Below are 27,112 nucleotides of genomic sequence, written 5' to 3' on the forward strand. Positions count from 1 at the left end.
ATTTCACCTCTTGTCGCTCAGCGCGCCAGGTTTCGCTTCACAGCCGCCCGCCGAGCCATACGTGCACGTGCGTGTGTGAGTGTGTGTGTCTGTGTCTGTGTGCGTGTGTGTGTGTGTGTGTGTGTCTGTGTGTGTGTGTGTGTGACAGCACCTTCAAGCTCGCACCTGCCTGATTGTGACTCCCCGTGTGTGTGTGTGCGAGTGTGTGTCTGACACCTAATCCCGACACTTCCCACACACTCGCACAGACACACACACAGACACACACACACACACCGGGTGTCAGGAATACTGATGCATCTGTGGACACACACACACACAAATGTGCACGCAGCTGTATACACACACACACACACAGAGTCAGACTTCCTGTTCCCTCTGGTACAAAAGAGAGTGAGCTCTGAGCTCAGGTAGCTGTCAGGAGTTCCCCCGACGGGAACAGTGGTCAAGTCAAAAACAGCCGACTCGCCTGTCACTCCGCGCACGCACACAAACACGTTGACGCACTGAAGGACTGGACTGGAATTAGTTGCTGCTCTGGGCAGATGCCCGACCAGTTCCCTGTGTCAGTCCGTTTGTGTGTGTGTGTGTGTGTGTGTGTGTGTGTGTGTGTGTGTGTGTGTGTGTGTGCGTGCGTGCGTGCGTGCATGTGTATCAGAGCGTCCGTCTATCCAGTAAAGCAAAAAAAAAAAAAAGCAAAAAAAAAAAATACATCTGCCAGCGAATCCATGTGGACATGCCGCCTTGCGTTTAGTCCTGGCCTGGGAGCTGATGATAAGAAATAGCTGTGCAGCGCGCGCGTGTGTGCGTGTGTGTGTGTCTGTTTGCTCCCCTCCAACCAAAAGCGCTCTTCTTTTCTGTCCATCGATTGCTGCGATCAGGTCGGCCACCTGCTGCTACTGCTGCTGCTCGGCTACCTTCTCCCCCGTCCTCCCACTCCCGCTTTCCTCCCTCCCTTCCACCCCGCTCCACACACCTCCTCCCCCTCCCCTCCACTCCCTCCCCTCGCCAGCCGGCTCGCCCGAACAGCTGCGGCTGCCACAACACGGGTCAATTAGTCTCTAAGTCGATGTTGTGTACACACGGAGCAGCGCTGCAGGTCCTGGGCTCCTGCGCCGGAGTTGCACCGGTGTGAGGATACATCCAGGAGGATACACCCCTCGGAAAAACAAACTTGACCATAAAATGAAAAAAAACACAGGAAAAGTGTAGTTTTGCATTTGTGTAGTTTCCCAATTTGGGATCAATGAAGTAGGGCTATTCTTTAAATTGTTCATATTTTTAATTTAAATTTTAAATTGCTTAAATTTCTTCTTTTTCTTTTGTGATTGAAGGGTTCACGTAAGGCTGAGCCTCTTTTTAACATCGTCTTGACTAAAAAATTGGATTTCAATTTAAAATCGATTAATCGCACAGCCCTAGGTTCACGTATTCTTTCTATATGTACTTGTTTACAGTGTTTATAATGTGTGTTGCTATCCACTTTGCTGCTGTAATGCTGGAAATGTCCCCACTGTGGGACTTATAAAGGATTATCTTATCTTATCTATCTTATTCTATAATATTCTATTCTATTCTATTCTAAAAGAAAAAGTCAGACAGTAACCTTCCTTCGCCGCCGCCTCTCTTGTCGTCTCAGGCTGCAGGGGGATGCTGTGCGGCTTCGGTGCCGTGTGCGAGCGCAACCCCACCGACCCCGCCAAGGCCGAGTGCGTGTGCAAGAGGCTGGAGTGCCCGTCTCTGGTGGCGCCCGTGTGCGGCTCGGACTCGTCCACCTACTCCAACGAGTGCGAGCTGGAGAAGGCCCAGTGCAGCACGCAGCGGCGCATCAAGGTGCTGCGCAAGGGGCCCTGCTGTAAGTAACGCACACACACACACACACACACACACACACACACACACACACACATACATCCAGCCTGCACCGGCAGCAGCAGCAGCGTCTGCTCCATCATGTCACTCATGACACTGAACTCAACAAACTCAAGCTAGCAGGAAGTTAAGGGACAGGAAGTTGCGGTTTGTTTTCAAAATAAAACAAGGAAGAAGAAAAATCTGTGACAGGCCGATGACATCAGTTTTGCAGCCCTGTGATTGGAGATCATACGCTAGCCAAAACAAATTCAAGGAATCATTTAATAATTTAATTATGTTGCTTAAAGTACCCGGACCTTGGACATTTTTCTCAATCCTGTCTTTTAGGTTCTGCGTATAGGACCCTGCTATAACTCAACATTTTCAGTGAATTCTCTGTTTAATCAAACAAACGTGACACTTATTTGAGATCTTGTCATTAGATTTTATAGTCAAGCTAGTTTTTGGGGTTTTTTTTTCAATTCAGCTTTCACACGGTCGATTATCTCCAAAAGAATGAAAAGCGATTTGCCACATTTTAAATGCAAATCTTGCGATACAGAAGCTGCAAACTTGAAGCTGTAAAAGGTAAAAAAAAAAGCCTGAAGATAGAAAGAGAGACAGAGAGAGGGGGTGAGAGAGAGAGGGCAGTGACGGGGACAGAGCGGCTGCTGGGTGGAAGCAGCGCAAGGACATAATCATGGTGCCGCTCAGCGTGGCAGCCCAGGAAAAGGACTGACCCAGCACACACACACACACACACACACACACACACACACACACACACGTACATATACACACTGGAGACTCCTCGTCCAGAGCTGCGCCAGACTTTATAATGGTGTTGTTTGTACAAACCTCGTGATGATTCGCTGCTCTTCAGCCGTGAATCGACATCATTTGCTTCAAAGACCCTCGTTACCGGCTGCTGCTCCTTTTTGCATTCTGGAGTGGGAGCGTTGCCGCGCTTTAATAAATGTATGTATGATCTGTATGTTCAGGAGGCTCTTTGATGCCAAGCGAGATCAATTTTTGGAAACGCGGGCAGGGTTTTAAGTCAGCGATAGGTTTTCAAAAATCGCTGATTCAGGGATCCACCTTACCGCCGTTTTTCTGATGTTTATATTTCATACCTGAATCCAGTGTGGCGGCCGTGCGCAGAACTCTAGAAACCAACCCATTTAGCCCTCTGTTTACAGCCTCCTGCAGGAACTCTGAGCTTTGCAGCTGGAATGGCAGAAAAGGTCTCAGGGGGGAGAATGAAAAGCCAACTGGCTGGTGTTTTCACTGACCTGCTTAGTCAAGCGTTGGCGCCTTTTATGACATCACGAAGGGCAGGTTGCCAAAATTGCGCTCTTGACGTCTTGCACCGACCAGATAGTTGGAAGGATGCTGCTGCAGGACAGTCAGAATGTATCATCCAGTTGGGAGGCGTCGCTTCGGTGTCAGTGCCCCTGGTGACATCACAAAGGGCTCTTTTAGCATAAAGTCCATTGTTGAGTATCTGAATCAAAGGAGCTTATTTACAGCTAACACTGTGACGGATTTCTTCACACACATAGCTGTTTGTTTCAAATTCTTTATTCTTAAATAAAGGGACAAAGCCCATTAATAAACTTTTCCTTAAGAATAGTTGATATCCCCGAGTTAGCTGAAAGCTAATTTCCATTGGTAATCCCTTTGCCAGGTGTTAATAGACACTTGTTACCAATAAAATACGCGATAGACATAGACAGGAAGACAGCATGAAGACAGATACAATGCAAAGATAAAATAAATCAAAAATTTAAAAAAAAAAAGTACAGTACAATCACCATAAGACAAACCACACTGGCTAGAGCACAGTTTTATAGGACTTTTTTTTTAGTCACTACCTGATACAGGCAAAATACGCAACAAAACTCAAGTAAAAAACCCTCAGGTAATAGAAGCATTGCCTGATAAGTATTGTTAATATTTATGTCTTCCTCCCGTTAAGTCCAAATGCCAAGGCATCTTCCGGTGCACATTTCATCCTCAGGGCTTCCTGGTTGGAGGTCTGCAGCGCCTCACATTGTTCCTCTCCAGTGAAAGCCCATCAAAATGGGGCTCTCTTCAAGCTAACGACAGCTAGCTGCAGGAGAGCAGGGAGGTTCCGAGGAGATTGCAGGGAGGAACGGAAAGTAGAGGGATGAGGCTAAAAGAGGAATGAGCTCTGAAGCATTTAGACAGCAGCAGCAGCGGCAGCGGAGCGGTGAGTGGGCCGGGTCCAGCAGCTCCGATGGGTTATAGATCGGCGAGGCCATCGAAGGCATCATAATTACAGTCATCGAGCTGGCGACTCGCAGGAAACAAGTGAGGGCGGAGGGGAAAAAAGCGACATAATAATGACGATAATAGTGATAGGGATGCTAATGACACTTCTGCTGCTGCTGCTGCTGCTGCTGTTCCTCCGCAAGAATACAGATCTCTACGTTCCCCCCTCCCCATCCTCCTCTGGCCGTGTTATGAAAAGGTCAGTGCCATTATTGCACACAGTGAGGATGTTTGTGCTGCTCTGCCTTCCATCTATGTTTTCTTTATATATCACGCTGGACTGGCATGGCAGAAGCCTTCTTCTAATAATCACAACAAAACAAACCAAGCCTCCAACTAGAACACTGGCCTTTAGCTGAGTGCTAGATTATTGCAAAGCAGTGCGAGCTTGATCTACATGTTCCGCATTACCGTCGTTTTCACATCTTTCATTTTCAGTTCTTGCAATTATCGGAATAAAACAACATAAAGCTGCGTTTTGGCGACCCGGTGCTCTGCTGGACCTTCCAGTTGCTCTCAGGGAGTCACAAGGGGGCGGAGCCATCACCTGGCTGTCAGGTCGTCACCTCGGTGCCCTTTGTGATGTCACGAGTAGCTGAGTTCAACGAGTGCGTGTGAGTGGTGGCACTTTGCAGAGAAAAAAAAAAGAAGCTTTTATCATTTCTGGAGCATCAGCTTAGAGGGGAATGCGACTGAACATGTAACCTCACATAAATGAGTGCAGCACCCATGTGACGGAGAAGACAATGTTTTGTTTTTTTTTCTTTTTTTGCGAACTGCATTCAGAGTTCAGAGTTTTGAGATTTTCCAGCTTTGCTCTGATTGTTTCTGGCCTCCACGGCGAGGCAGCTGTGCGAGGGGGCTTTGTGCCGAACAGACGCCGGCACTTGAATGACTGAATAGTCGACCCAGACTCAAGACTCGACCCAGACGCTGAACTCAAAGGCCGGCCTCACATCCCTTTCCAAAGGGAAAGGGAAAAAAATAATTGTGTGATGTTCGAGCATTTTCTCATCTCTGACCGGGTTCGGGCTGCAACGTCTCCTCGCTCGCGTCCTTCTTACCTGCTGCACGTGCCCGCCGTCCTGCCACTCAAGGCCTGCAAAATGCAAAAGGTGTTTTCATCTTCGCTTGCGGCTTCGTCAATACACCTACGCCGCCGCCGTGGAGATGGGCAAGCGTCCAAAAGATTTCCGTGGGGAATCGGCGAATCACCGATGGAGGTTTTTACTGGACGGAGGAGGGTGCGTCCATGTGCGTCTTTTTTTTTTTTTTTTTCATTGGGGGATGCGAGGGACGAGGCGGTGAGAAGACAAGGTCGTTGGAAGGTTGAGTGACAGATCGTCATTGGCTGTCTGCCTGCCTGCGGTGAAGCCCGTCAAGGTGCAGACGGTTGGGCCGTGGCTCCGCGTCAAACTCAGTTTCTAAGGATGGAAGAAGAGGAGCGGGAAATGTAGGCGGGCGCAGACAGAGCAGCAAGTAAGGGGCCTTTTTTTTTTTTATGTTTTTTGAATTTGGAATTTGGAATTTGGAAGAAAATCATGGGTGGCTGCGTTTAAAGCCCCGTTTGACTCATTCGATTGAAATCACAAGTTTCAAGTGAAGTTTTGGGAATTGGCTGCCGTCGTGGCTTCCCAAAGGGAATTTTATTTATTTATTTATTTATTTATTCATTCATTCATTCATTTAGCGACTAATCTCTTCCACTGTCTAAACGCTAGAGTTATGCATGGCGTGTTGTTGTTTTCCCATCATGGGTTGCACAGGAAATGCGAGCACGTTGTCAGTCAGGTTTACATTTAAGCCGTCGGTTCAGACTCCTCTGAAGATTCAACGAGTGGCGTAAAAACAGCCTAATATAAGCGTGACACATTAGGAAGGCGGCGAAGCGTTTGATCTCGCTCAGCGACAGGAAGTGAGGCTGGACACAAACCGACTCCGCTCGCCGAGAGCTCTTACGAAAAAGGGGAATAAAAAGCAATTTGTGTCTTTAATTTCAAAGCAGCCTCTCTCATCCGGCGGGTCAGTGCGGCGGAGATTTTTTGGCGAGGATTTCCTCGCTAAAAGCATCATTACCCGCAGGTTCGCTGACACGCTCGGTCGGAGGAAAAAAACGCGATCGGGCCTCCTTCCTCCCGGCAATTATATCCAAGGAATCGTAAAGTGAGTCTTTACGGGAAAAAAAAAACTTTCTGAGCAGCAGTGGCCAGTGTTTAGGTACACACATAAACTCCTTATTAGTTACAATGTGATTAAAGTTAATTATATGACTGCCGCTGAACATCGCGGCCTCTTTGCGTGACCTCTTAACCTCTCGCCGAACAACGCCGCAATATTACGTAAAGTATTGCGGATTGTTTCTCGATCTGCTGCAGTATCCCTCTGTTTCAACATCATCTTTCTTGATTCATCGGCTTGCGATCAGGACAATCGCACCGCCGCCACCCATTGGTGCGGCGCCCCCAGCTGGCCCCCCCCGGTATAGGGCTGCGTAAAGCTAGCCAGATTTTTTTTGTTGTTTGCAGGATAATGTCCTTATCTTGGCTCAGGAAGTGCTGCCAACAGTCGTCAGAGTTTTCCATGGTCCTGCGCCAGCCAGCCAGCCAGCCAGCAAGGCAGGCCGGCCGGCTAGCCAGGTGGACTGTGCACTTGTAAAATACCGTCCCTGCAATGCGATGTTGGCATTGGATAGCAGGGAGTCAGCAGTGGGTCCCGCTTTAAAGACGGCCAGGGTGGCTGCAGAGAGAGGAAACGCCACAGCTGCTGAGCGGGCACGCTAATAATATTTAGCGCGCGTGCCGTTAAAGTCAACGTTCAGCTTCATCTCCTTGTGAGTGCGTGTGTGTGTGTGTGTGTGTGTGTGTGTGTGTGTGTAGGGTTATAAACACTTGCTGATGTCGGGCGGTGGAGGAGAGCTTGATTTGAACACAAGGAGGAGGGACGGAGCAGGAGGGAGTGTGTGTGTGTGTGTGTGTGTGTGTGTGTGTGTGTGTGGGGCGCTCTACAATCAGCCGGGGAGCGTGCACCGTGTTGGCTCTCCTAATATTGAACTTGGAGCCGAGCGGTAAATAAACTCCCCTTCCCAGAGAGAGCGGCCGTAAAAGTGCCGCAGAACTCATCTTGTGTGGCCACTCTTGTGGAACATGGACTTTTCATTCTTCTTTTTCTTCTTTTTCTTCTTCTTCTTCTTCTCCTTCTTCTACTACTTCTTCTTCTTCTACTTCTGCTTCTTTTTTCACCGCCACCCACCCACCCTCGACTTTTTCTCCTCGAGCGGCTGCAACAAGTAATGCAAGAGGGGAGAAAAGTGTGTGAGGTGACTGAGGTTGGAGAGAGTGATCAGTGGAGATTGATTTTTTTTTGTGTGTGTGTGCGTGTGTGTGTGCATGGACGTGTGTGTGTGTGTGTGTGTGTGTGCGCGCGCTGTGGAGAGGCGGCCATGGCCTGCTGCTCCTCCTCTTCTATCAGTCCACTCTCACTCTCCCTCTGTGCGCTTCAGAGAGGAGTGTTATCTCAGCCACGCCACACTCCTCTGTCCTCACCGTCAAAGACGAAAAGCTGCTGCTGCTCCTCCTGCTCTTACTGCTCCTCCTGCTCCTTCTTCTGCTGCTCCTCCTGCTGCCCCTACTGCTGCTCCTAATGCCGCTACTCCTGCTCCTCCTGCTTCTCCTACTGCTCCTCCTCCGGCTGTTCGTCCTTCTCCTCCTGCTTCTGCTCCTGCTCCTTCTGCTCTTTATGCTCCGTCTACTCCTCCTACTCCTGTTGCTGCTTCTCCTTCTCCTCCTCCTAATGCTCCTCCTGCTTCTGCTCCTGCTCCTTCTGCTCTTTCTGCTCCGTCTACTCCTCCTACTCCTGTTGCTGCTTCTCCTTCTCCTCCTCCTAATGCTCCTCCTGCTTCTCCTCCTGCTTCTGCTTCTTCTTCGTCTCCGCCTCATGCTCCTCCTACTCCTCCTACTCCTCCTGCCCCTGCTGCTGCTCCTCCTACTCCTCCTCCGGCTCATCCTGCTCCTACTCCTGCTGCTCCTCCTACTCCTCCTACTCACCCTGCTCCTACTCCCGCTGCTGCTTCTCCTACCCCTGCTTCTGCTCCTCCTCGAACTCCTACTCCTGCTGCTGCTCCTCCTACTCCTGCTGCTCCTCCTGCTGCTACAAGTCACGTCACTCTCTCCGTCCCGGGTGCTGAAAAGTTTGGTGCTTTTTTGCTTTTTTTTTGATTTTCATGCATTCATATGCAAACCACCCCCCACCCCGACTCCCTCTGAAGCTGCAAGCAGCGTGTTCATGACATGACAGTGACGTGGCGCCTGGGAAACCTGATTTGCATAAACTAGTCTTGAGGTCACGACGTGCCAGCCAACACGGCTGCTTTAAGGATAATCCTGAAATTTAATCCTGGCTAATGAGTCATTTCACCTTGCGTGCGCGGGGGTGCAAATCCTCGCCAAGGCCTCCTCAAAAGTTCCCTCATTCACTGTATTTTATTTTTGCCCCGAGAACAAAGAGGTCCAACAGGCGACAGGTCGGCGACGAGCTTCAGCGCCGACACTCCGCTCTGGTCCCTCGTGTGAGAAATTCACGGGGACTGACCTTCTCACCTCGGCGGCTCTGACTGGCTGTTCGGGTGGGTTTGGGGTGCTCGGCTGAGTAAAGCCCGGCCCGGTTTATCAGTCTGCAGCCGAGGAGGAGGAAAAAAAAAAATCTCCTGCCAGCGAAAAGCTTCTTTCTGCCACAGAGCTCCGCCGGCGGTGCGATGAGAGGCAGCCAGGCTTTATTCCTCGCAGCCACACAACTTCCTCTTCCTTCCTTCTTTCCTTCCTTCTTTCCTTCCTTCCTTCCTTCCTTCCTCCCACCTCCCCTTAGCTGACATGGCCGGCCGGGTGGGCTGCTTGCAATGGCAATAATGACTGTAGATGAGGATAAAGATGACTTTCGTCCTGTTCTGGAGCAGAAAACAGTGTTTTGCTCTCAGTGACTAGTGACAATTATTCAATCTTAACCCCCCGCCCCACCCCTTCCACACACACAGGCACACTCCGGATCTCATCATTTCCTCCCCATTTATGAAAATTTATGATTTATGAAATCTGATTAATTTTATTTCTAAATTTGTGTTTTTCTGCTCTCAGATTGTGTACGCATTTCAATTTCAAAATTCTCTTTTATTTTCCTTTTATGCTAATTTTATTTTTTTCTCATTAGAGCCATTAAAGCTTTTACCCCCTTTGATTTCCATACCTATTTGCATGTTTCCACCACAGATGATGTCTAAACAGTGCATCATCTCGCATGTAAAAGTTGGAAACTGTGCAGTTTGGTTGTTGTTGTTTTAATAGGTTAGTATTAGACGTTTAGTTTTTTCGTTTTTTTTTTTTCGTGTGACTCCCCTGGACAACCGATTCAAAGTTCCTACATCACATGGCATTAAAAACAGAATTTCAGTCTCGTTCTCTTCTGTCAGATTCAGCCGCCGCTCGCCGTCACAGAAAGCATAAATTATATATTTTTTTCCTCCTCATCTCTCCCGCTTGGCTCATCAGCGCTTCGTGCGCACACGCACACTCAAATGTTTGGAGTAATCAGATTTCTCGGGGCGTGATTGTCGAATGCGCCTCACACACACACACACACACACACACACACACACACACACACACACAAACACACACTGGTGTGCGGCAGGAGGGCGAGAGGTCATTGTAAATAACTCCGTTTTCATGCTTCATTTCCCTTCGGCCATCCACTCACTTGGTATTCACAGGCAAAACACAGAGGGTCTGACAAGCTGAGTGTGAGTGTGTATGTGTGTGTGTGTGTGTGTGTGTGTGTGTGTGTGTGTTCTGATAACCTACCGTATTTATAACTCTTATGCATGAGGCTGTATAAGCGCCCTGGCACATTTAGTGGAAGAGACACTGACTAGAGGCAGTTGTTGTTTTTTCTTATTTTGCAAGCAGATATACCCTCATGTGATCGTTCCTCTCTCTCTCTCTCTCTCTCTCTCTCTCTCTCTCTCTCTCTCCCGCTCTCTCGCTCGCTCACACACACACTCACACGTCCTCGTGATAATGGAATCCTCTCTCCATCACTGGCCGCCTCACTCGTCTGTGACCGCTGATACTTGCCAGACAAATCCCGTCTTCCTCATCTCTGGACCGCCGGCGCCCACCTTCTCCCGCACCACCTGCAGGCACAACACAGATTATCCACACACACACACATACACACACACACACAGAGAGACAGGCTCGCGACGCTCACTCACTCACAGAGCGGCTTAATACCAGACAAGGTGTTGTTGTTGTTGTTGTTGTTGTTGTGTTTCCAGACTTTTATAATGTATTTATGCACCCGCCGCCTGCTGAATAATACATGCTTGTTTGTTGTTCTGCCCTGCGTAGACTTTGGGGGTGATGGAAGGAGGGGGCGGAGTTTGAAATAAAAGCAGAGTTTTGTTGGGGAAATATGGGCATAACTACGCGGCTCCACAGACGATTCCGTCTATTTCAGTTTTGTCTTTTTTATTTTCTTCTCCGCGTCTGTTTGCGTGGAGAGAGACAAACGGTGACAGGAAATTCTGAAGAACGGCTCCTCTTGTTTCTTGTTTTTTTTTGCGCTTGTGGATACATTTCTAAATATACACACATATATATGTATGTTAGAGCGTGTGTGGCCCTTGGCGGGGGTGTGAGGAGCTGTCACACAACGCTGCCTCATACTGTACAAACTATCCGAACCTGACGTTTTTTTTTCTCCCCTTCTTTTTAAATTCTGCGCCAGGCGGAGGCGCTGTTCCACTCGCATGTGTGTTAAAGAATTAGCGACACAGGCCAGGCCAAAAAAAAACAACAAATATTTTTTCCCGTCCCTGCTGAATGAACACAATAGATGCACTTTCAAAAAAAAAAACCCACCTTTTTATTGAGTTGTTTTAATTTGCTGACATTTCCAGTCGGTTAATTAAAAAGCTACGATTGCAGACGGAATAATTGTGTAGCACTATTTCATGGCAAGATGATTTTGAAGCATATGTTTATGTTTATGCAGATTCCACTTCATTGCTGATCCCCAACATTGATTTGCACCACGTTTCAGGAAGTGTGCTCTGGAAGCTGGCTCTTTGTGATGTCACAAAGGGCTCAGATGCAGCTCCCAGGTCAATTGTAGCACCATTAGACAGCACAGCATCAGTTTTAGGAGGAGGTTGTAAACAGAGGGCTAACCACGCTATTTTTTTTTTTTTTCTTGGAGAGTTCAAGGAGCGCCTCATTATTCTCAACGGACGCCGATTGGCTGTTCAGCAGAGGTGATAAATGCTTGAGATCGGAGCTTTGTGACGTGGATGTGCAGAACGTCAGAAGACGATCAGGCTCGATGATGAGCAGCTTCAACATTCAGACCCTGTTTTTTTACGGCTTGATTTTAATCCGCAACGCCTCGACTCACTTTTCCCATCCGCATGGAAGGGGGCGGAGCTTTGATCCGGAGCATCCAGAGCCAGCAGCAGACGGGTGGGCGGCGGCCTTCGGCAGGACCTCAGCAGGACCTCGACTGCGAGTTTCCGCCGCGGACGATTCCAAACGAGCCAAACTGATGTTAAACTTTTTTGGGCGTCTGACCTTTTCACCTCGGGTAGCCTCGGAGTCTAAAAACAAATAAAACTCGAGAGAGAGAGAGTGAGAGAGAGAGAGAGAGAGAGAGACGGAGAGACAGAGAGAGAGAGAGCGAGAGAGAGAGAGAGGGAGGGAGAGAGAGAGAGAGAGAGAGAGAGAGAGACAGAGAGACAGAGAGAGAGAGAGAGCGAGAGAGAGAGAGAGAGAGGGAGAGGGAGAGAGAGAGAGAGAGAGACGGAGAGAGAGAGAGAGAGAGAGAGAGAGAGAGGGAGGGAGAGGGAGGGAGAGGGAGAGAGAGAGAGAGAGAGAGACGGAGAGAGAGAGAGAGAGAGAGGGAGAGAGAGAGAGAGAGGGAAAGACGGAGAGAGAGAGAGAGAGAGAGGGAGTGAGAGACGGAGATGCTGAGATATTCAGCAGCATGTGCAGCTCCCACGTCAAGCTGGCGTTGACCCGCGCTGAGGCCAACGCTGAAGCCGTGCGAGGCGAAGGGGGCGGGGTTATTGATCCCAGCGAATCAGAACCTGCCAGCGCCTCACATTAGCAGTCCGACCGGAAAAGTGTTTCCTACCTGGGCCGGAATGCCGATGTGGCCAGGCCCTGCTGAGAGCAAGGAGAAAGGACCTTTTCACCCTCTTAAATCCTGTGGAGAAAATTCAGGGATAATTAGTGGCCGCGTCGGCAATTAGCTCTTAAGAAAAAAGAAAAAAAAAAAAAAAAAAAAACCTGAAGAAAGAACCGCCGCGCTGAACCAGTGGCGGCCGCGGCGTGCAGAGAGTTTTCTTGCAAGCATTCCGATCCCGTCTCGTCCTGCTGTGTGCAGGTAGATGGATGTTCCAGCAGAGGGCTGCGGCTTTGTCCGCATCGCAATTCACTGAAATACAAACGTGCTGCTAATACACAATTGAGCTGATGATTCTTCGACTCTCCGAAAGAGTCGAAGGGAAAAAAAAAAACACAGCCAACCAACCAACTTTCATCGCAACAGGAGCTTTTGCAGCGAGGGTTGTGCTGCTCTTACAAGTAGCCGGAAGGCAAAAAGGCCCAAAGTCGGAATCAGACAGAAAAAAGGAATAAAGAAACAAATAAATCAGCTGTTCAAACCTTCACCAGTGGAAAGAAGAGAGAAGAAGACAGCAGAGATGTTCTCCTTCTTTCTCGGTTTCTCTCTCTCTCTCTCTCTCTCTCTTTCTCTCTCATTCATTTATTCTATTCCCATTACTTACCGAGCAGTTTATTACATCTATGTTAGTCACCTCTTGGTTTCCCCCCGCCCCGCCTAAAGTAATTTTCCTGTGCATGCGATTCAGTTATCAGTTATTATCACACGATACCTGTATTTAAAGAGCAAATAATAGCTTAAACAATTGGAGTCGCCTGCTGGTCATAGGAATGAGTCAGAGTGGCTCCGCCCCCCCAAAGAACCCAGACTTATCATCTAGACCAGGGCTGGGCAAACTTTTTGACTGGTGGGGCCACAATGGGTTCTAGCATGTGACAGAGGGAGCCGGAGCAGCAGCAGATGGATGGAGTGTTTTGGTGAACCACCTCATAGGAGGAAAAATATATATCATGGGATACGTAGAAAACACATGCTTTAATTTCAATTGGAAACCAAAGGGTTACAACAAAATCTCGTGTCTTTGAAGCTCCACAGTATTCAGCTCTTTATTGAAATGACTCTTAAAACACTGAGAAAAAGGATGAGATACATCTACTTTATTACTTACTTACTGTCAAATTGATTTCTTCAAGTTTGTCGGGCCGGGTTATACAGCTTAACGGGCCGCATATGACCCCCGGACCATAGTTTGCCCACCCCTGCTCTAGAATCTGTCCAGTTGGTCACACTCAATGGTTCGCTTCCTGTTTATGCAATTTTTGTTTTGATCTTTTTCGCAAACTTTCACAAGTTCCCGTTTAAATTCACAGTTTCTGGGTAACTGATGTTGTTTTTCCAAACCTTCCACTCGTTGATCAGTCACATTGCGTCTGACCGCTGACGGCGACGCTCATTTTGTCAAAGACTCTGCCGCTGCTGCTGCTGCTGCTGCTGCTGTTGTTGTTGTTTGGCTTTTCCTTTTTTTACTCTAATTACCTCGACAATATACCTTAATCTGACCCCACAATGTGTTTGTTTGCTCGCTCCTGCCGCCGCTTTCCCTCACAATTAAAGCAACACACACACACTCACACACGCACACACACCAGCTCTAACCGCTCTCACCCGTTCTCACGCTGCCTGGCTATAATAATGATTCTTGCCAGAAAGCAGAGCGGAGAATCGGTCCCAGTTATTTCCAGCCGCTGTTTGCGCTGGATAAATGTCAGCTCTCGGCGCCTCTCCTGCAGTTTCATTCTGCCTCCCCCAAATAAAAGAGGCTTATCAGAAGTGCCTTAATTAAATTGCCGCGGCGTGAAACGGGGGTCCTCCGTCGCAGATTAAGGTTATTTATCTGATGGCTGTGTTTTTGGTGTGTCTGTGTTTGTGCAGACTGGTGTCTGTCTGAGGAAGCCGGTCCGTCACTGCGCTATAGAATAAATATTTCTTCTGTGAGAAATTAGACAAAGAAAAAATAAATGAATGCATATCTGAAAAATAGCAAATATTGGAAATAGTGGCTACACACTGTCAGCCAGAACTGCAAGTTTTTTTTATTGAGATAAAAGAGCAGGAACAGGAAGTAGCTGGAACAGAGTGTTCGCACAGGTGTGCATGTGTGTTGCCGTTGCTCAGTTGCAGCCGAGACTTTTTTTTCCTTGTTTTTTTTTTTTTTTTTTTTTAGCAGGAAGTGAAGGGCCATATTGCGCCCAGCGGCCGTCACTCATTAGCATGTGTTGATGGCGAAGGCCAAGTGTGATTAGCCGACGCTTCGCTGCACACCAGCGCTGATTTTTTCAGTTATTTATTTATTTGTTTTTTGGCTCCCCGCTAACAGAAGCTAATGAAATGAAACTTGTGGCATATGCGCCGCGTTGCCCGCTCGCACCTCCTCGCATGGGCTCGTGAAGTTTCTCCTCCTGCTGGCCGCCCGTGGAAACAGCGCGCTCGACTCTCTTTGAAAAAAAAAAAACAAATCAGGCAGACTTTTAGTCTTTTTCTGCCGCTCCCTGCAACCTTTGCTGCATTTTTTTAATGGTCACCCCCAAAGAAAAAGTGTTTGATTGGCCCGCCGCGGCTCGATCGTTTGAATGTTTGTCTTAGTGAATCTGCTAACCGGGGTCCACGGCAAATGAGTTTCATCGCGCTCCATTTAACCCGGAGGTGCCGGCCACCGCACAGCCTCGGCCATTTTAAAAGCACCTAAATGCTTTATTGATTATGCGCGATCTCGGACCTGAAGAGGTAAACAACAGAGCAGGTAATGGCGTCTCCGGCTGCACTTTATTCACCCCCCCCTTTTTTTTTTTCAAAGAGCCCCGGCATTAATCCAGGAGTTCCAGCTCCGCTGACGTTTCTCCGATAGCCAAGACCCACTTTTTCCCCCCCCACTCGGCCATTAAGCTGATGTGGAGGCCATGAGTTTAAAGAGGCCAAGAGGCTCCCGACCGCTAACGACCGTCTGCCTTGTCTTTTCTCATCTCTTTTAGCCTGATTGAATGGATCGCCGGCTATCAGTCAATCAGCCCGTGCGGCTGTCGGCTTTCCATCCAATCGCAAGCGAGTTCAGTCGATAGAAAAGTGCAAATCAGTTTCCATCGGCTTGAGCGGAGAGAATAATACTCAGGGTCAACGGCACTGCAGTGCGATCGCTACAGGTGACGCTTGCACATTAGCGGCTAGGTGGCAAGCTAATGAATGCGGTGGGGCTAACAGGCAAGACGTCAACTCATCCAATTTGTAAGACGCCTTGGGGGATGTTTATAGTCATGCACAGTTTTTCTCCAGCAACAAGATGCCGATTAAACAATCTGTCAGTATGTCAGTAAAATATTAAAACTATTAAAAACTTTATTTCACATTTCTGCCCAAAAAAAAAGCCCCTTCAAAACAAACCGCTGCAGGGTCAATGGACACTGAACACTCCACATTTGATGTAAACTGTAAGAGTCCAATACTTTTCATTCTTAATACGCTAGCTGGACTGACCCCTAACTGAGAGGTAAAACGTGAGATTTCTCCCCTTTAATGACCCGATAAATTTGCATCGACCGTGTTTGGATTATCCCCTGTGAGATGAGATGATTGATGTCTTGATCTCCATACAGTCCCCAGGATGCACTCTGTCGCATTCACTGATGTTTAACTGAAAGGATCTGAGTGTGACATTTTTGGCGTTTTTGGGGGGGTATGAGAAAGAAAGAAAGAAAGAAAGAAAGAAAGAAGACGGAGAAGAAGAAGCCCCACATCTGTCTGCGTCCGTCATAAATGCCACAAGCAGCCGATTAAGTCCGTCTCGCCTGCTGGCTGTCACTCAGTTGAATAAATGTGCAGTCACTCCAGCTTCCCCCACCTGCTCTGTGAGAAAGCTGCCACCTGACAATGACAGCGGCGGGTTGGAGATGTGACGGTGTGGTACATCTTAATATTTTGGCCCATCTGTGATGATTTTTGTATTTTCTCTTCCAATTAGCCTTGTGTTTAACGGGAGTTTAGCGGGTGGCTAACCTCCAACATCTCACATCATGGATTGTTTCCTGCAGCGGCTACAGTGTAAGATTTTTTTTTTTAGAGGGAAAGCAAAACTAAGGTGCCGACTGCCTCCGGTCGCTTTCAGTTGAGGCTTCCTGCTTCCTGTACGATGTCTTACGACGTTTTTCCTGCCAGTGGCGCCGCTGCACAACGTAGTCGCTTTGATTTTGAAGACGACGCGGTTGCAGAGACTGTGTCGGACAAATTGAATATTTTCTATTGGATGGTTTTCAAGAAGGATGAGTTTCCAGGCGTGCGAGGTCAGGTGAGGTCAGGTGACCTGCTGAAGCTCAAGGTAACGTGTTTGAAAAAAAAATCTAATAAGCTCTGGCCTGCCAGTTCACCTTGCATGTTGGGGATGAGAGTTTTTATTATTATCATTATTATTATTATTATTATTATTATTATTATTATTATTATTATTATTATTATTATTATCATTATTATTATTATTATTATTGTTATTTTAGTTCATATTTTTTCCGAAAAGTAACGAAAATTAAATAAATAACAGCAGCGGCGTCGGGAAGAGAAGAGAGCAACAGCTGCAGCTCGATGGAGCTCTTTGAAGACACACATCAAACACAGAATCATCTCCGAGCTACTGGCCCCCCACGGCAGAGAGCGTCGCGCATGTGTGCGTGCGTGTGTGTGTGTGTGTGTGTCTTGGAGAGGTGCTCCGGGCCGTTAATCCTTTGGCCTGCCCTCCAGTCTCGGCCTCCTGCTCCACCGTCTCCGGCTCGGCCCGCCGCTGCATATTCTCCCCCAGCCAGTGGCTGCTTGGATCTGCCGCCTCATTGGTCTTGTCTGTTAATCTTGTTTATGTTTGCGGCGGCCGCTCGCTCGCTCTCCCCTGCTCCCGCTCTGACCCTCTCCCCTTATCGCGCTGGCACACACTTTCTCCCCATCCCACCTATCGACTCCTCAACTTTCAGCTTTTCTTCTTCCTCCTTCTTCTCCCTCCTGCTCTGCTTCTTCACGCCTCTGAGCTCAGACGTCGCGGCTGTTTGACGTGGCACCGAGTGTCGCTCAAGTTCTTGCCCGTCTTTGAAAAACATAATTTCTGTTTTTTTTTTAATTCATTATTTTTTTGGCCACCCGACCTCGTCGCCCTCCCCGGCTCTGACGCTAACAAGTTTTTTCTTATACTGCAAGTGAAGAAAAGTTGGTGATGTCATGAGCAGAGTGTAGTTTTCACTCTGCTTATCTCTTCATATGCACTCAGTGGCCACTTTATTAAGTTCAGTTGCCTTTTAAAGAGATCTGCACTTTTAGGTCAACAACGGAGTAATAATTATAAAAATCTTATTATCATTATTATTATTATCATCATTATAATTATTCTTATTATTAAACTCCAGATTTTGCACAAGTTGTCGCTCTTATTTCCCTCCCTGTCCCCCCTGCACTGATTGTTTTCTCAATCGGCCCCAGCATTTGCAGAGCAGGCCTGTTCACTGGAGCAGCTTTAAACGCTGACGGCAAGTCGTTTAGCCTTATTAGCTTAGCATAAACCCCTCCCCCCGCCCGGGTGCGTGCAGGAGCGGCTGTGGCTCCTGGGCGCAGCGCAGCCTCGCTAGCACCGCTCGTAACGTTTTACGGCGCGCTCTAAAAAACGTGGATGTGTCGCCGCTCTGTTTTTTTCCGCACTTTGCCGCTTCGCTCCGTTTGTCCCGACAGACTCCCCGCTCCTCTTCCTCTCCTCCCTGCTCCTCTTCTTCCTCAGCTACGTCTGGTTGGAGGCTGGCGGATGGAAGTTGCGCGTGTGTGTGTGTGTGATTAAAACACACACGGTCACGTTCCCCTTACTCTGCATTATTGCTTTTGATTAGTTCCAACCCCCTGCTTATTCCTTTATCACAGCCAGGACAACAGGAAGCACCACACACTCTCTCTCACACACACACATGCATACATGCATACATGCATGCAGATGTGCACCTGCTCTGGTATCTAGCAAACACAGTTTTGAGACTCATTTCAACTCCATGGTAGCCTGAGGCCGAGCTTTGACATACAATTGCCCACACACACAAACACACACACACACACACACACACACACACACGCCTGTGGCTGAGTGACGGCGTGGCAGCGGGGCAGCAGGTAAAGCCAGCGTGGTGCTGACAGCGCCGGGTCCCTAATGAAGCATTAATAAACCGCAGCAGCAAAATGAAAAAAAAGAAAAGAAACGAAAAACCAGTGGATCAGTCGAGCGGCGCCAAGACCCCCCACCAGTCAGGTAGACGGCAGACGGCGGGGTGGGAGGGGCAACGGATCACTGACAGGCCCGCTCTCGCTTCACGTCGGTGCTGGAGGTCGAGGTTGACGTTCGACCGCAATACAGTTTAATTAAAGTCCTGCAGCAGCAGCAGCAGCAGCAGCTCTGCAACAGAAAAAACAGAAAAACAACACGCAAACTGGAACATCTGCTCCCGTTAATGAAATCTGTGCAGCAGAGCAGAGTTTCATTAAACAGGTATTCAGAGAGTTCAAATGTCCCAAACGCTGAAGGATGCAGTGTTTTCCAGAAATAATGTGTCTCTCGCCCGTCATGAACTCTGCAGAAATGAGAAATGCCCGACTTTCACTTCTTCAGCTTGCTCAACTTTTCGCGGTACGGCAAACGGTATTAGGGCCAAACCCTGTGTGATGTCACAAAGGGCACAGACACCTCGACCAGGTCGGTGACCACAGCCTGAGCCAGGTGTTGTGCCCCATGTTTTAAAACGTGAAGGTGGTTCATTGCGGGAAGCTAAAATCTATTTCTTTACAGGGAGGTTGTAAACAGAGGGCTAAGTATGTTGGGAATCATACGGCTCCATCTGGTATAAAAATGATCAGGGTCAGAAAATTTGTGTAAAAGGAAAGGCAGAGAGCCATTTAATGCCCGGCTCCAAACATTTACTGTCTGGAGCAGCTTCACTTTGATATTCCTTTAAATTTACCCACTATTTAGTCGTGCAAAGACTCCCGGAAGCCATTAGACCTTGAATTTAATGCCCGGTAGTTTCTTTTCAAGCACTTACTCTTCGCAGAGATAATATTAGCTTTTAATCCCACAGTAATAAATCTCAGATATGGCTGCTGGGAGAGGGGGGAGAGGAACGCAAGCTAGCATCTTCATATTATGAGAAACTAAGCATCAATATTTTATTAAAATTGCTATTTTTCCAAGAAAAAGTGGTACTGAAGTGGAAAGAAAAGACAAAACTTTTGTTCTGTTGGATGAATGACGTGTTTGTTGTCTGGACACGTCATTGGCAGGTTGAAAAGAGTGGAGAGAAGTGGCACCAGCGGATGGGGGGGGGAATATTTGACAATAACATGGTAATGTGGGCTCTGTAGGTCCAGCAGGACCTGCCTGCAGGTTGGTTGTGTTTGCGAGCTCTGTGTCCCCAGTCAGTCAGTCAGTCAGTCAGTCAGTCAGTCATTCAGGAAACATCCCAAATGGAAAACACAATGCTGAAAATGAAGCGAACCTGCTGAGTGGAGATATTCCTGGAACGTGTGTGTGTGTGTGTGTGTGTGTGTGTGTGTGTGTGTGTGTGTGTGTGTGTGTGTGTGTGTGTGTGTGCGCGCGCCCATTCACATGCTGCATGACTCTGATTAAGTCGAACTGGAACCATTGTTCAGGGGGAGGAGAAAAAAAAAAATAAAAATCCAATTCAACCAGGTTCCACAGCTGTGATGGACTGACAGGAAGTGGGTCTGTCTCAATGTGCTGTGCGTGTGTGTGTGTGTGTGTGTGTGTGTGTGTGTGTGTGTGTGTGTGTGTGTGTGTGTGTGTGTCTTATTCAGTTTCAGTTTTTCAGGAATGCAGCCTCTCATTTAAAGCAGGAAGTGTCTAATTATTTGGGCTGATGATGTCATCCTCCTTTCCTCTGCGCTCTCTCTCTCTCTCTCTCTCTCTCTCCCTCCCTCCGCTCTCATTATCCCCGAGTCTGGAAAACCTTGCTGAGCTTTTACACCTGTGCCAGGATCTGATCTAATTGGCAGCGAGGAACATCACTGTAATTTAGCGGAGACGTTTTTTTCTGCTGAACGCTCACTTCGCCGTCTTCTATCTGCTTTTTTCCTTTTCTTTTTTTTTCGCCGCCACGTTCATGATAATGATGAGGTGGTGGAGGAGGGAAAAAAAAAAAAAAGAATCCATATCAACGGGAACTCCCCGCAGGTTGCAGCAGTGAGCATGTTGGTTTTTTTTTTTTTTTCCTCCTCCATTTCTGCCCGTATTTTTTCTGCTTCTTTTTTCTCCCCCCCCCCGCGCCCCCCCTGCGTAACGTGGGTCGGCTTGTTACGCCGATCACATTCTCCGAGGCAATTTGCCTGCTTGTCGGAGCCTGAGAAGGAGCCTTATCTCCGCTAATGCCCCACAGTGGCCGTGTTTCCGTAGCCAAATCGGACGGTCGTGTTCGCATCCAAATCAGCCGCCCGCTGCACCTTTTCCCCCCTCTCCTTCTTCCCGCTCCTTCTCCCCCTCACCCCCCTTCCTTCCTGTCAACACGCTAGCCTGAGAGAGAGAGAGAGAGAGAGAGAGAGAGAGAGAGAGGGAGAGAGAGAGAGAGCCAGGGCTGTTGTTTAATGAGATCAAGAAGCGGCAGGCTGCTGTTTACTGTCACGCGGCTCTCCAGGGTTCCCTCGCAGCAGGTGAGGCAAACTCGCTGGGCTCCTCCTCCTCCTCACTCCCCCCCCCCCGCTCACCTTAACAGCCACCTTTTCTAAGAACTGTCAAGGTGACGCGCACTTCATCCCTCCCCCCACTCGCGGCGGCGGCGGCAGCAGCAGCAGTCGGAGAATCCATTAGGCGCCTGATTGGTGAGGCTGCTTCTCGCCCGGCCTGACATTTTACGAAGAGACTTGACAGAGCTTTTTTTTTTTTTCATTACTACTATTATTATTATTATTTGGAAAATTTTCCAGACCCACTTTCCTCGCTCGGTGACGGTTGACCCCGAAACATGACGCACCTTTGGGTTTTATAATTTAAAGGGTATATTGTCACAAAACTAAGGATGTATGAATTGTCGACCCCTGAGGTACACAAAAACTCAAAAAGGAAGCAGACGCAGAAGTACTAAATACCTGCATTCTACCGTTTGGCCAGCAGGGACCGCCAGAGTTGGTTGCAAAACGACAAAAAAATGACTGGCTGTCAATACGGAAAAGAGTCATACTACTACTAGCAATTTTGTCTAATTTTGAGTAAAAATAGTTAGTTTGCCATGCGGCACTCACGCTCCACTCACCTCCAGCACCACCCACGCATCCAAATATGGAAATTGCTGGTTTCAAAATGAACCAGAAGAAGCTCAAGACGAGCATAAAAACCAACCACTAGGCTTCAGCGCTGCTTCGCTAACCAGTGGCGGCTGACCTCTGACCCTGACACACCAAGTGTAACGCTTCTTGACACCTCCGGATGCGTCTCGTGCACCCGTCTGGCAGAGAGCCCACCGAAAGGGCAAAGTTATTGGGCCAATGTAGCGCTGCAATACTTAACAGAACTCTTGCCAACACCAGCTGGGTGTCACACGGGGCAGTTTTATCCAATCAGATAGAAGCTGATAAGCTGTGTACTCCAGTGTGCAGCCTGGGCCGCCATGCCAGGCTCGCTTACAACTGCATATCTGCGTAACCTTTTACTGTTTTGGCGTATCAGCCGGGAAGGCCCCCGTGTTGTGAAATGACGGCGGCTATGATTGGTCCTGACCTTTCTCTCCTGCAGGTCCTGTGATTAGAGCCAGATTACAGGCCAAGAGTCAAGTTCGTTATCGAGTCCACCCCCACACTCACCCACCCCCGAGCTCTCAGACCTCCACTTGTTCTCCTTCGCCTCCTTTTTTGTTCCGTTAGCTTCGGCTGTGAGTTTACCACAGTGTTTTGTTTCATTCCTTCCCCTCCTGGGTTTGTCTTTGCCATAAATTAGGTCGCGTCAGTTCCAAAAGTTTCGCAAGAAACAAATACGACGTGGGGGTCTGCCGGGGGAGGGGAGGTTAAAAGAAGAGCGTTCATTAGCTAGTCAGACATAGCAAACCTCAAAAGGACTTGACAGGAGGGAGGGAGAGAGAGGGAGAGAGGGGATGGATGGACGGATGGATGGATGTTGGGGAGGAAGCAGTGAAAAGGAGCAAAGCATGGTGGGAAGTTGGAGGGGCGGGGGAGGTGGATAGGGGGAGGTGGTGACACCCTTTGATCAGCGGCGCTCCTCGTCGCACTGCCGTCTCCTCGCACATCCATAATACATCTCTGCGCACGTTACACGCTCACATTAACAAGGCGGTGGCGTCTCCATCCGCCACCCTTTTCCAAAAAAACAAAAACAAAGAAACGAAGTGAGAAACAGAGAAACAACCAGCCCAAAGCAAACTTTTGGCGCCTTTATCTTCAAAGCGACGAGGAGGTGAGAGGAGGGAAAACAAAAGATTAGGCAGGATTCAACGTGCGCACTCGCCCTTTAATTTAAATTCATTCGCGTCGGCGGCCGTATCCGAAGAGGGGATAATATCAGACATCGGAAAATATTTATTCTAAAAGTGGCGGGGCTTTAGGAAATGAGAGGGCTGCGGCTGCTGCTGCTGCTGCTGCTGCTGCTGCTGCTGCCGCCTCCCGGGGAGGGAGGGAGGAGAGCCATGTTGGCCATAAATATGTATCGCAGCCGCAGTCGTAATCTGATGGCGGTGGCCTTTTGTGGCGCATATGAGAAACGCGAAGGTGGCGGGGGGAGAAAAAAAAAGAGTGTGAGGAGGAGACACCACTACCGCCAACCCCCCCCCCTGCCCCCCCCCGCTTCCCAACCCCGCCCCCTAGAGGTGAGCAGAGGCAGAATTAAAAGTTGAGGCTCTCGCAGCAACAAGTGTCACACTCTTTAATTAGAGAAGGACACACACACACACACACACACACACACACACACACACACACTTGTACGTGGCTTCCTGTTTTTTTCCCCACTTGGTCTCATTTGCGGAAAGGTGAATATTGAATGGGGTCGGTTGAGGATGGTTGTTTCTACGACGTGACGGCTACAGGAGAGAGAGTGTGTGTGTGTGTGTGTGTGTGTGTGTGTCGTAGAATGCCAGAGTCCCTCAGAATCTATTTGAGCTGAAAATAAAAAATGGAACTTGCATTTGCACTCCGCGGGCGTCAAGTAGTCCTTCAAGTCGGCGACAAACGGGCGTCCAAAAGCGCAGCAGCAGCAGCAGCAGCAGCAGCAGCAGCAGCAGCAGCAGCAGCAGCAGCAGCAGCAGCAGCAGCAGCAGCAGCAGCAGCGGCAGCAGCCACTTCGACGAGGCTGCTTTCCAACCCGGAGACGAGCCAGTTTTTCTTCTCCCTTAAGCACCGAAAAAATAAAAAATAAAAAAACCCTCTTCTTTTCTTCTCTCTGCCCCTGCAGCCCTGAAGGACCCCTGCGCCGAGGTGACCTGCAGCTACGGCAGCACGTGCGTGCAGTCGTCGGACGGCCTGTCGGCCAAGTGCATGTGCCCGCTGGGCTGCGAGGGCAAGGCGGAGCAGACAGTGTGCGGCAGCGACGGCAAGGACTACCGCAACGAGTGCGAGCTGCACCAGCACGCCTGCAAGAACCAGAAGAACCTGCGGGTGCAGTACCCGGGCCGCTGCGGTGAGTTCCACAAGCTGCTCCCTTCCGCTTTGGAGGAAAGAAAGAAAAAGAAAAACTTTATTCACACATCAATTCGCCCATCAACTTTTATTTGCGAAGAGGTAAATCACATCCAAAGGGGCAAACGTGCACGTGCACGCACACAGACACACACACACTCCTGCACTGAGGAAGTCATGGTCAGCGACATTGACATCAGCGGTGGGTTTTGGTTGGGCCTTTTTTTTTTTCCCTCTCTTCCTTCCCAGCATTCTTGTATCAAATAGGAGTCCTTTCAATGTTGAAGGGGACTGAGGAGGTCAACAACACGACCCGGTGCGGCAAGAATCAACATTTTCACTCCACTTACGGCTCCAACGTGGAATCAAAGAATCCTCGGTCCAAAAAAAAAATCCACTTTTTATTCCTCTGACTGCCGGGATGGGGGTGGAGTTTACACCTGCACGCACAAAAGGCAGTCGGTGGGACAAAATGCATTGTATTGCACTGGTTGCACTGGTTGAGTCTCTTACTGCGGCAGGACAGCCTTCAGCAGCTGCAGCACAGTACGCCAAAGTTGGGAGAAGTGAAATCTTTCCCCGCACTGTGTCGCTTGAATGTGTGGAAAGATTTTTTTGTTTTTTATTTTTTAATAAAAATGAAATAATTTGTTTGTTTTTTTTATTGTACAAATTGTCTAATAAAACCCACTTTGTCGGCCCTATTTGCTGATTTAATTTCGGTTTAATTTCTCGTTTGGGAGAAACGCAGCCGTTAACGGCAATCTGGAGCATTAATAGTCCTTTATAAGGAAGAATATATATATATATATATATATATTTATGTGATTTCACAGTGAATTGATTCATTAAATATTTTATGACTTGCATTCATAAAATATTTTTGACTAACTCAAACTTGTGTTTGAGCTGAATTTTCTTTTCTTTTTTTCCCTGACGTTTGCTTCAACGTCGGCCTCTAGTCCTTCCATACTAAATCAGCGCTAAATCTTCTCCTCACTCCCTCCCCCCTGCGACTCGTGTTGTTCCCCCGTGGGGGAGCCGTCTTTACCTGCGGCACGCCTCCACTAATTCTCATTCCTCACCCGGGCTGCTTCACTCCACAGCCGGCGGTCCTGCACTGAGAATTGTTGTTTTCTCTAAGTAGGTCTTCAGAGCTCCTGTTTTTTCCTGCCTTTTCTTCATCTTCTTCTTCTTCTTCTTCTTCTTCTTCTTCTTCTTCTTCTTCTTCGTCTTCGTCTTCTTCTTCTTCTTCCCCGCTCATCCTCGTTATCATCAGGCAGGCGATTGTTGTTTACTCCCAAGGCTCTCAACTTTAAGGTTTTTCTTTTTTTTCTTCAAATTCCTCTTCTTGCTTTTATATTTGTTACGACGAGCCAGATGGAGAGAGAGACGGGGAGATGGGAGGTGTGGGGGGAGGAAAAGATGAGAAACAAAGGCGGTCTCTTAGCAGCGGGAGCCTCCTGGAGACGGCGAGGAGGCTGGTGGGCAACAAGAGATGGATGTGTTGGTCTGCCTGCTGAAGGCTGCTCGTATAAATCCAGTCTGATTCAGCTACAGTGACCTGAGCTGCCCTCACACACACACACACACACACACACACACACACACACACACACACACACACACCTTCCTCGGAGGGGAGGGTGAGCTCTCGGGGGGACCAGACCAGTCAGCCGCGATGGCCCTTTAAATCTTGCCGCAGTCATTCTTGTAAAAATCTGGCCGGCTCCCAGTTGTTCTCTCCAGCCAGATAGATTCTGCTGATTTATCAGCACCACCGGCACATTTTCTTTTTTCTTTTTTTCACCCTTTTTTTTTAAGAGCAAACACACCGACCGCTTTTTCTAATTACCCCACTAGCTCAGCCTAAGGGAGCAGCAGCTCAGCTCGGCTCTGGGAAGCCTGTTAATGGGAGGTAATGGCGCTGCTCCGGGATGACAGTCAGTCGCTCTGCGGATGAAACGGCTCGGCCACCGCCCACGGGGAGGCGCTCTCACGATGCGACCGACGGAAAATCTGCTCAGGGTCGTCTGGGGTCGGACCGCTGTCGCGGCGTCGCTTCTCGGGAACCCACGCACGTCATCCGTTGGAAAACATTAGCGTTGGCCGACAACGTTCTTCGCTTGTACTGAAGCGACATCCCACTAGGGGGAGTGCTGCTTTGCTGCCAACATGGTTCGATGTGGAGGGTCATCGTCAGAGACAGACAGCAGTTCTGCAAACTTTTCCTCAGGCTAGTGAACTGACAACGAGGTGATTTATTCGTTCAGTTAATCCCTGACGGTGAAACTACTCTTTGGCTCTTATCTTGAATTACCGACAACACGTTGGCCAGTAGGATGACCGGATGCTCTGAACTTTAAACCCCTCAAGGGTCTTGAAAGAGGGTTAGTTGGAATCTTCCTGCCAACCAAAACCCTGCCAGAGTTTGTATCATCGGATGTATTATAAGAACTGGATACCAGACTGCCAATATTGCGGCGTGCCGATTTTTCCCAGTGGCCACTCGTGGTACTGCAGAAAAAACATATCCCACGGGCTGCGTCTCAACTCGTTCTGATCCTGACGTGTCTGTAAGTGACATTCTCCAGGATTGTTCTGATTGGCCAAATAGATCATGTGAGTTACAGTGGCATGATGGGAAGTGACTACTCTGTATTTTCTATTGGCCCATTAATGCGGAAATGAAAAACCTTTTCCGGCGTGTGCGCTGGGTGAGCAACTTCATTGAAATGAATGGGCCGCTTGATCTGCACACGTCTGCTCCAGTCAGAACACTCGGTCAGAGGCTAACGCTTGTAATAATTCCGTCTCATTGTCGGCGGTGGCGAGCGACCGGCCCCCCGAGCCCGGCGGCCATTGGACACGCTGCATAAGTCCCCTTGTCTTCCGACACGCTGAGAGCGCCAGCGCAACAACCAACCCCGTCGTCAACCCCGCACACATCCACACAGCCAATTCTATTACGATCGGGGGGGCCGATAAGGGGGGCCGGCGCTGTGCCAGGGCGAGGCTGCGAGCTGAGGGGGGTTGTGGGGTGGGTAGAAGTGTGTGTGTGTGTGTGTGTGTGTGTGTGTGTGTGTGTGTGTGTGTGTGTGTG

At 48.8% G+C, this 27,112-nt stretch overlaps 1 protein-coding gene across 1 annotated transcript in view; it reads left to right on the plus strand.

The window, feature by feature from the left end:
• agrn (agrin) overlaps nucleotides 1-27,112 on the plus strand; it is a 258,671-nt gene that overhangs the window by 138,608 nt on the left and 92,951 nt on the right. The window contains exons 4-5 of the mRNA XM_076026536.1: nucleotides 1,640-1,855; nucleotides 23,786-24,010. Coding sequence (XP_075882651.1) covers nucleotides 1,640-1,855; nucleotides 23,786-24,010 — 441 coding nt within the window. The remainder of the gene's footprint in view (nucleotides 1-1,639; nucleotides 1,856-23,785; nucleotides 24,011-27,112) is intronic.

Source organism: Nelusetta ayraudi, unplaced genomic scaffold, assembly GCF_046127955.1.
Source record: "Nelusetta ayraudi isolate G7.1 ecotype Tasmania unplaced genomic scaffold, CSIRO-AGI_Nayr_v1 ptg000019l, whole genome shotgun sequence".
Taxonomy (NCBI): Eukaryota; Metazoa; Chordata; class Actinopteri; order Tetraodontiformes; family Monacanthidae; genus Nelusetta; species Nelusetta ayraudi.